The sequence below is a fragment of the Benincasa hispida genome, chromosome 8, assembly GCF_009727055.1.
Source record: "Benincasa hispida cultivar B227 chromosome 8, ASM972705v1, whole genome shotgun sequence".
Taxonomy (NCBI): domain Eukaryota; kingdom Viridiplantae; phylum Streptophyta; class Magnoliopsida; order Cucurbitales; family Cucurbitaceae; genus Benincasa; species Benincasa hispida.
Window position 1 is genome coordinate 55,012,350 of NC_052356.1, and position 11,038 is coordinate 55,023,387.

Sequence of the window (11,038 nt, forward strand, 5' to 3'; positions counted from 1 at the left end):
TGAATTCCTCTACCTTAATTCGACGCATCGATTGTCTCTCAGCGCACAGGTAAGTACCTATCACATAGGCCTGCCAACGCACAAGCTAGTATTTGTTTCATAAGATCCTCTCTCTCGGCCATCACCTCACAATCTGCGCCTAAGCTTTTGATCATCTGTCAACCTAACCTCTTTGCCCCTCGGTCAGTTCATATCTTTCGCCTTGCGACCTGCCTAGCCCTTGCCTTGACGCCCCTTTTACACTCTCTTAGGCAAGTCTGGTTGCACGCATCCGACATGCCTTAGCCTTCACTTAGTTCCTCATGGCCCTTAACGCAAGCCTTACACTTAACCATTTTCCCTCTTTACAAGACCATCTTCACGCTCTATAATTTCTTCTAAGCGTCACATTGCTCCCTTTACCTGAGAGCCTAAGCTTTCATACTTAGAATATTTTTCCTTAAATAACTTCTAATGCCCTTTCTAAACACAACATGAATGATTGTGAGGTCCAATGCTGAAGTAGGGATCGTTTCCAACTCTTAAATCTTTTAGACTTAAAAATACATAAATCTCAAATTATGTAAATTAGGGAGAAAATTTTACAGCATGCTTTTAAATAAGGAATTAAGATTAGAAATAATTTACCCTTGAAGCCAAACACTTCACGAATGCCTTCTTGATCCAGCCACGAACTCTCCAATTGATTATGAACAAATACAGTAACCCAAAATGGTCACCACCAAGAGGTAATCCTCTGTATTCTCCGTAGGATTGAGAATTAGCAAGATGTATGGGCTTTGCTAATTTTTTGGGAGAGGGAAAGGATTTGAAAGGAGAGGAATTTCGCAGTGTTTGTGAAAGAGATTACTGGGAGATCAAGACTAGTAAGTAACCTTGAGACTTTCTCTGTGTGAGAAGCAAGAGGAAGAAAAAGATTTCATTTAATCTTCTATTCCCACGTACGTGATTGGAGTGAAACCAGAGGAGGGAGTTATAACTCTCTCCTTTTATTAAATACAAATTTAATTAAAACTATTTTAATTTAATTAAAAATATATAATTATAAAATAACTACTTTATTATATAATATATATATATTATATTATATGTTATATCTAATATACCATATAACCTATAGTTTTTATATTGTATAAAATAAATAACCTATATGGCTTGAATTCTCTCAATCATTTATGGTATTTAATATAAATCTCATTTATACTAAATTTAATTATATGAATCTAATCCATACAATTAATATCTGAATCATATTCAAATATTTAATCTTTCTCAAAATAAACTTTATATTATAATGTATCAAATACATTATATTAATTATATCATATATAATTAATTTAAATTAATTATATCACATATAATTAATTCCCTCAATTAATTTGAACAATTCAAATTAATCCAAAATTAATTCTCAATAATCCTAGTTGAGCTACAGAGAGGACCTTATGGACCTATAGATTGAAACTCCAATCGTACTTGGATAACTAATTAAATTATCCAACATCTATTAACTGTCAGTCACTCCACTAAAGACCGAAAGTTGCACTATTTGCACTATATATTTCTGTGTCCATTGGATATAACCTACAGGGATTAGTGAGAATTAATTTAGGTTATCTGACAACAGGGATTATGAAAACAGAAATGAAAATTGTGTCGGTCGAGTATCGAGTAATATGTAAGTGCATATCGAGGAACATGATGCAAGGATAATCGAGTTTTTAGTGAATGATTCTAAAATACAAAAAACGAGAAGAATGTTACCTGATGATAGTCAAGTTAAACTACAAACAAGGAGAAGAATATTACCTGATGTAGAAATAGTGGAGTTTCGAGAGTAGAGGTGTTGTCGTCGAAGGATATACAATCGGATGAACAGAGAGAATAGTCTAAGGTCATGGGAAGTGGTGAAATGATGGACTTCAAATGCCTTTAAACGGGTTTTGAATTCAAAATAATCGAGTATAAAGTAATCGAGCATCGAGTATGACGTTGATATGATCGAGTATACACGTGTCGATTGCAGCCATATCGAGTGACCATGAAGTTGGATGTCGAGTGACCTTCAAATGGGTTATGAATTCAAAATAATTGAGCATCGAGCATGACGTTGACATGATCGAGTATACACGTGTCAATTGCAACCGTATTGAGAAACCATGAAGCTGGGTATCGAGTGACTGTGCATCGAGGAACGTGTGACGAGCCATTAGAAAACATATAATGAGCCATCGAGGATTGAGAAAATTTGTATTGATAGGCGCGATGAGTGCATGGTAGAGGCGAATCGGTAAAATCACATGCTTATGACGTAAGCAGAAGGCCACTTTCTATTAATTTCTCTCAAGGAGGCCATTTTTCATTTGGGCCTCCCAATGAGGCCATCTGTACAAAAAAACCCATTTTTTTTCTTGAACAATCACATTATATCAAGAAAACACTCATGAAATATAATTATTTTGATTGTAAACGTGTGTCTACTCCATTTGATTCAAGTGTACACTTATTCCTTATTGAAAATGAAAGTAATGTAATTAATTAAAAGGAATATGCTAGTATGATTGGTAGACTACAATATGCAACTAATTGTACTAAACTGGACATTGTATATGTAGTAGGAGTTTCTAGCATATTTACAAGTAAGTCAAGTAAAGAGCATTGACACATCTTTGATCGTGTTATGAAATATTTATAGGGAACTAAAGATCATGGCTTACTCTATAAAAAATATCCTACTGTTATTGAAGGATTTTCTTATGCTAACTGGAATACTTATCAAGTGATTCTCTATCTACCATAGGATATATTTGTACCTTGGGAAGTAGTGTTATTTGTTGGAAATCTAAAAAACAAACGATTATTCCTAACTCTACTATAAAAGTAGAGCTTATTGTTTTAGCCTTTGCTAATGAGGAAGCAAGTTGGTTAAGAGATTTATTTATGAAATTCCAATGTAGGAGAAACTAATACATCCTATCTTGATAAATTGTGATAGCACTACCACAAGTGATAGAGTAGAAAATTGTTTTTATAATGGTATATCCAGACCTACAAGAAGAAAACACAGTACCGTGAGATCTTATATGAGTAATAGAATCATTAATGTGAATTACATTAAATCTTGTGATAATCTTGTAGATCTATTAACAAACGTCTTAACTAGAGAAAGGGTTTGAAACACATCGATAGGAATAGGGTTGAAGCCCAAGAATACCCACCTAATGATTAGAGATCCTGAGAATTAGGTTCAAGGGAAAAACAAATTATAAGGTGGCCCAGAAATGTACTATCTTTATATATTGATCCATCCTTATGATGTGAGTGCATTTCCTATAACAATGTGGAGGGTTGAGTATTTCAATAAACTCTTAGTAAAATTTGTAGCTCTTATGAGTGGGGTGTGTTATGTTATAGGAACGCCCTTGATAAATTTTACCTATATAAATGTGAGAGTGAGGTTGCTCTCTATGAGAATATAGGGCTTATTCTCAAATACATTCATAAAATACTGGGATCAACTCAAAACCTTAAAGTGTCGACCAATAAAGCTCGGGTCAACACCTGGAGAATTATGTGAGGATGATAAGTTTTCTATTTCCATTTTAACGTTATAGTTCAAGTCAAAACATACTTTTGTTGGAATAGAGATTATTATTTCACTAGTATAAAGGTTCAATGCAGAGTAACACCTTTATAATGCATAATTATCTTTCTTTTGGCCAATTCTATTGTGATACTTATTTTAAAAATTAAAAAAATGAGTGGGGGAATATTGCTACATTTTTAAATCTTTGATAAGTTTGACTAAATTGAAGTTTCACTTTGGAGAAATAATGAAAAAAATTTAATTCTTAAAGAGGAAAATGTATTTGGTTGAATGTTAAACAAATTCCTATTTATTATATAGTAAATTCCACATCTATAATTTTACTATAAATAGGTCTCTAACTTCGCTCTACAAAATACCAATCAATACTCAATATATATTTCTTTCTTACTTTCTCTCATTAGCTCTTTTAAGAGCAATTGATAAAAAAGAAGGATGTTTTTTATGTGGAGCTTTGAGCTCAACTGAGTGATTCTACACAATGTTTCAGTTGGATTATTATATCATGGAGGGGACATGCCAGTGAATAGCTGCTACAACCCGATAGTTGATATAAAGAACTTCAATACACATCGCAAAGGGCTTGAATCTCCTTAAAAGAGCGAGATATTTATGTCTCAACCTAATTGTTTACATGTCTATTTTTCAATATTTACTTTATTTTTCTCTGTTACTTGTAATTTCTTCATTAAAAAAGGCCGAGCAATGACGAAATTAAATTCGTCACCAATCATTAGTGTGTTGATGTTGTTTGCTCACACATTAATTTGGACTTACGATAACAGTAATTGCGACGAAATAATCGTTGTGACAATATTCTTTCCATAGCAAGCCAAGAAAAGATGCGTTGGGTTGCATGTTTTTGGCTTGCAACGACGAACAAGGTTGATGCAAGCACAATGAGACGAAAAAAATACTATTTTTGTCCACATTTGCAACTAAACCCAATTTCATCCAAAGCTAGGGACGAAAAAAATCATCGCAAATTATGACGTATAGTTCATCCCTGGACTTGTGTGACGATTGGTTGTTATTTGTCTCTATAATTTCGTTGCTAAAGTGATTTTTTTTTTCCTTTTGTAATGTTGCTTCTTAATATTACTTGCACCTATCATGAGTAAATATATTAGCTTGTTTTATGTGGACGATATTTTTTTGTGTTCAAAGTTCAGGGAAGTAGTATTTATAAGGCTACTTCTTAAAACCAAACCGTTATTAAATTAGAATATGTATAATTCCACACCTGAAATGAAATGTGAGAATTATTGAGGAACAATCATTTTAATTAAAAAAAAAAAAAAGTTAAAAAATCACTTTTAGTTTCTAAACTTTCATAAAAATAATAATTTAGTCCCTAAACTTTTGTTTATAACAGTTTAGTCCATGTGTTTTACAATTTATAACGATTTAACTTATATGGTAGAAATTAGTGTGAAGGTTTAATGAGATTTTTTTTTTTTTTTTTTTTGCATAAATAAATCGACAAACTAATTAGAGACTTAATATTATTATAAGATATAAAATCTACATCATAAAATAATAAAAATGGGCATTTAATTTGGAGGAATGTTTGAAAAAAATGAAGCATAGTTGCTTGTCGTAATGTAAAACATGGGTGGCTTCTAACTACGGATAGAGACGAAACCAAATGAGAATAAAATAAGGTCTTCGTTTTGCACATAACTATTTGCTAATTAATATATGTGTAGTTCTGAGAGTTTGCAAACCATAGAAAATGACATTATAGTCCTCATGTCCTGCATGCGCCTAAATAAAAGTCCCCAACTTGCTTGCCGTCCAACTCCAAGTTTCAGATTTATGGTACCTTAAAAATTTGCCAATATTTCAACCCAATTGCTTGCACTCAACCAATACCTCTCTTTTAATACACAATATTATAACTTGGTCTCATTATCTCTCTGCATATATATATATATATATATATATATATATATATATAGACATTTATAAGCTTAATTCACCATTGATGTGCAAACATTTCTTTAGCTCATCAATATGAGAAAAACAATGTGGCTGTTTAGATTTCTGGTTTTGCTGAGTTCTATTTCTTTCCTAGTCCTGCCTTGTGCTCATGGATGGAGCAAAGAAGGTCATGTCCTAACATGTCAAATTGCACAGGTAATTTAACTTGCCCTATGTTGTTTTTCGGAAAATTTTCACATATAGACTTATTTACAGAAATAGCAAAAATAAAATACTCATAAATAATAATAAGCTTGTATCAGCATCTATCATTGATAGAAACTGATATTGATAGAGGTTGATAGAAGTCTATCATAAAAACTGACAGAAATCTAAAATGATTAAAGTTTGGTATTCTGCGTAAATAGTTATCTAAGATTCCAACATTATTTGATCTCTAAATTAAATTTTTTTTACCTTTTATCAGTTGATTATGTTCATACATTAACTTTTCTCTATTTTAAACTTAAAACAATTTATAAAATTTTGCTTTTAAATTTGACGAAGTGTATCAATTATGATCTATTTGTGTCTTTAACTTTGATAAAGGTTCAACTTTTACCTTTTAGACTTTCAATTGCATAATAATTAAAACAAACGTAGTAACACGTGTGGGGTTTAATGAGTTATAAAATAAATATTAGCTAAGAAATTGATGAATAAAAAGAGAATAACACACAAATAAATTACCGATTGAATTTGTGAGTTTTGAAAGATAACTATTAATATCTAACTCTCGATTTTATGGCAAAACTTACTTTTTGTTCAAAGTAGAAAATTTTTACTCGGCTTTTAATCTTTGTATGTTAAAATTGGTAAGCAAAGAAAAAAAAAAAAACACAAAAAATGAAAATATCACCTAAATATTTAATTAAATTAGTTGAATGATGAAAGGGGATGTATTTGAAATATATAGGAGCTGCTGAATGGAGAGGCAACAGAGGCGGTTCAAGATCTGCTACCTGAAAGTGCGGGCGGAAATTTATCGGCGTTGTGTGTATGGGCGGACCAGATCCGACTCCAGTCTAAGTATCGGTGGGCGAGTCCCCTTCACTACGCCAATACGCCCGACACCTGTTCTTTCCTCTACAAGAGTAACCCCCTCTTTCTTACCTTTGTTTCTTTCGTTTCCATTATTCATATTAAACGCTGCGTTTCGTTCAGGGGATTGTCATAATACCGCCGGTCAGCCTGACATGTGCGTCGCCGGTGCCATTCGAAATTTCACCACTCAGCTCACCACCTACAGAACACAAGGCTCCGACAGCCCACGTAAGTCACCCCACCCGACCCGTATCAGAGTCCACTTCAATTATTTACGTTTTCTTTTATTTTCTTTTATTTCTTTATTTTATCACTAGCTCTCTAGTTCAGTTTCCATTTGTTTTTTAAATTTCAGAATATTACATATTAGTCTTTTGGTTTCAGTTTAATCCAAATCGTTACAAATTTACATTAAAATTTATAATTTTCTTTTAGGTTTGTCCCTAAATTTTAAGATTTGTATTTTTAACTTCGATTTTTATTAAACATTCACTTTCGATCATGTACAGATTAATTAATTTAAAATAATTATGAATTGAACTAAAATAGTGAAATTTGATTTATTTTAATTCTTTTAATTATTTTAAATTAATTAATAGACATTAACATTAAAGATGGATGAAAGCAAACATAGTTCAATTGATATACAAGTTTATTAGTAATCATGAGATTTGTGGTTCGTATCTCCTTACTCCTCATTGTATTTAGAAAGAAAAAAAATACTAAAAATAGAAAATTAAATATTTAATTAAAAAAATCAATGTTAAACATGCAAATCTTAAAATTTATAGACTAAATTGAAACCGATTTAAAATTTAAAAACTAAGAGGTTGTCTGGGACACCAATTAGAAGTTGATAGAGTGGATTATTACAACCCATCCCATGTTTGGGACACTAAATATAATACTGGTGTGTACCACTACTTACGACCTATAATTAAGTATTAAAACTCTCTTGCTCTCATCCTCTATTTTCTCTAATTTTTCTACGTTGGTACTTACTATTTTCTATCTAACCAAAAATAATTTACGCCTAAACATAAATAATATAACTTAAACTAAAATAGACTATTATAACCCACTAACTATAATAATTATTGAATATGATAACCACAACATTTCAAACCTCATTTTGAAATTTGAAACTAGAAAAAAGATTAGGGATTATTATTATTATTATTATTGTTTGGCATCGTCACCAGGAAATTATTTGTTTTTGAAGACGACGATTTCCTTTTTAATTGGTTGTTGTAGATAACTTGACGGAGGCGTTGCTGTTTCTATCGCATTTCGTTGGGGATATACATCAGGTAAACTAAAGTTATAGAAAAATGTTAATTTGAATTGCTTTAATTAATGTTAATTTGTATTTGTTTCAATTGATTATGAAAATCTAATTATAAATTACCCGGTGCTCTGTTTTTATTTCAGCCATTACACGTTGGGTTCGAGAGCGACGAGGGAGGTAACACCATAGAATCTGTCTCTTATACACATCTAGATGTGTATAAGAGACAGAAATTAGTGTGAAGGTTTAATGAGATTTTTTTTTTTTTTTTTTTTTTTTTTTTTTTTTTTTTTTTTAATCTTCAGAAAGTCAATGAAATTCATAATTGATTTTTTAATTAAAAAATTAGGATAAATATCATGTATATTCCTAAATTTTAGGATTATATCCATTTAAACTATAAATTACTAATTGTATTAATTTAAATATTGATTTTTTGTAATTATATTAATTTACCCATTTCATTATGTTATGTTTTTAAAAACCGTAAAACTTATAATTTGTATCAATTAAATATTTAAATTTTAATAAACAAATCAAATTAGACTTTTAGTCCAAATTTTCTTTGAGAATTGTCTATGCATTTAATCTAATCATCAAATTTGTAAGACCAAAAATTGAAAAAGTCTAATCTATTCATGTTTGAGAATCAATGCACGAATAATTTTCAAACCTAATAGTAATAAAATGTCGAGTGATGCAAATCATAAGGTCAACATGATATTAGTCAGATGAAATGGATGCTTGAATTAATAATAACAACTTATTCTAATTTTCTTAAAATAAAAAAAAATCAATTTTGTGACCTATTGATTTATGAATTTTTCAATTTTATTTCTATTAAACTTTAAAGCGTTTAAGTAAATATTATATTTTATAGTTATTAAATATTTATTTAAGGGATCTTTTTAAATATAAAAAGTTATTTAAAAATATTTGTACTTTATAATAAAAGTTTAAAAAATATTTGCTATAAAACTATACAGAAATGGCTATAAATATTTTTACGATTTTTTAATTTATAAGAATTTCCTTTTATTTTATTCAAAATTTAGGAATCTTTCGAAATATTTAATAAAAGAAAAAGGAAATGAACCACGCAGGTATGGGACAGGGACATTATTCTTACAGCTGTGGCAGATTATTACGACAAGGACACAGGCCTCCTCTTAGAAGAACTTCAAAGGAATTTGACTAATGTAATTAATATACCTATTTTTCATTAATTACGATACTATTAGTTTATAAGTTTATTTGTTTTTTTAGTTCTTCATTTCTCATATGAACTTCCAATTTTTGTAGGGAATTTGGAGTAATGACGTTCCCGCATGGGAGAGTTGTGTTAAAGTTAATTCATGTGTTAATAAGTATATTTCTCTTTTTTCTTTTATCTCTCTCAAAATATTTGACCCTTTGAAATACTTATTTTAATTATATATGTTGGTGGAATAGATGGGCCGAAGAGAGTATAGACTTAGCTTGTAAGTGGGCATATGAAGGAGTCGAAGCTGGTATGACTTTATCAGGTAAACCAATTAATTAAATTTGTTTAAATTAATGTCAGGTCATTAATTAGATTTATATAATCAATCTTTAAATTAGATTCCACTACATCAATTGATTAAAAAAAAAAAAACAATATCTTGTTGATTGAGGGTTTTTATTGACCTTATGATTTAATTTTTAGTTTTTAGTTTTTTTTTTTTTCTAATTTGAATTATTTTTTTCGCTTGATCAATCATTAAATTAGGAAAGCCAATTAATCAGGAAGATAATGAAAGCCCTAATTATTAATTAATGTGATTTGTCCACAGACGATTACTTCGATTCGAGATTGCCAATTGTGACGGAACGATTAGCTCAAGGTGGTGTCCGGTTGGCAATGCTTTTGAACCGGGTTTTTTCTGAAGATACTACACGAGGATTTGCCTCGTCATCTTGATCAATTGGACCATCAAATTTAGCAGTTATTATTATTTTAAAAAAATTATGTCAGAAAATAATATATTAGATTTATTAGAGAAAGATTCGAAATAAATATATATTTAAAATTTTGTATTTAAATGGTAACCGAAAAAGAAAAGAAATTAAAAATTTACTAGTTCTAAGTTCTTCATCTATGATGTAATAATTGAAAATTAGAATATGACAATGTTAAATTAGTAATTTACTCTGAAATTCTATGAAATCCAACGAAAACCAACCATTTTAGTCAAGGAAGTTTTTAAAGTAAAAATAGGTTTTGAATCACTCCAAATTGTAAAATCATTCTATTTTTTGTATTAACAAATAATGAAATTCATTTGAAATTCCTCAAAATCATGAGCTTCTAAATAAGCTATAATGTTAATTTATAGAAAATCATAGATTTCAACTTTTTTTTTTTTTTTTTTTAATTTCATTTTGAGATAAAGCAAATTACATGTCATGTTCGCCATGCGATTTGGAAGACATAAGACTGATTGAGAATAAAATGACATTTAAGTTAATTTTATAAATTTCATATAATTATGGTACATTAATTAATCAACGAAGTCACAATTCAACAAATATATATAAATGAATTAATCGAGGTAATAACATATGATTTTAAATGGATTAATTGTCATAGCGAGTATAGTTCAACTGACATGTTGTATATATTAGCAATCCAAAATATTCATGGTTTGAATACCTTCAACTCCTATTCTACTAAAATAATTAACTTTATTAATTAAAAATAATAAGATTTTATATTAAATTTGTTTGAATCAATTAAGTATATTAAATAAATTTTTAAGTAAATGCTCTAGTATATTTTTATAGATGAGAATCCATTAGCTTTATTTGTAATGAATGTTGAGGACGAGCACCAAAAATAAATTCCAGCTGACGAGGTGCCACCACATTGTTGATTCAGATTTCCTAAGCCACTGTGGATTTCCTTCATTCAAAATATCATTCTGTTGTAACCGTTTCTGATTTTCTGCCAGATTCTTTTATTCCTTCTTTTTGTCTTTATTCATTCATCAATTGTATATAAATTGGTCCTCTCCACCCAATGTAATATTGTGAGGAAATACAAAAGAGTTAATATTTCAGAGGCTATCTTTGTCCCTTTTCTTCCCTTTTTTTGT

At 29.7% G+C, this 11,038-nt stretch overlaps 1 protein-coding gene across 1 annotated transcript; it reads left to right on the plus strand.

Annotated features, from left to right (window-relative positions):
- Positions 1-5,584: 5,584 nt before the first annotated feature.
- Positions 5,585-10,201, plus strand: LOC120083580 (endonuclease 1-like). The gene is given in 9 exon segments (XM_039039401.1): positions 5,585-5,746; positions 6,507-6,684; positions 6,755-6,862; positions 7,889-7,944; positions 8,066-8,116; positions 8,978-9,121; positions 9,225-9,289; positions 9,375-9,448; positions 9,737-10,201. Coding segments are annotated over 9 exon segments (927 nt in total). The 5' UTR covers positions 5,585-5,623; the 3' UTR covers positions 9,865-10,201.
- The last annotated feature ends 837 nt before the right edge of the window (positions 10,202-11,038 follow it).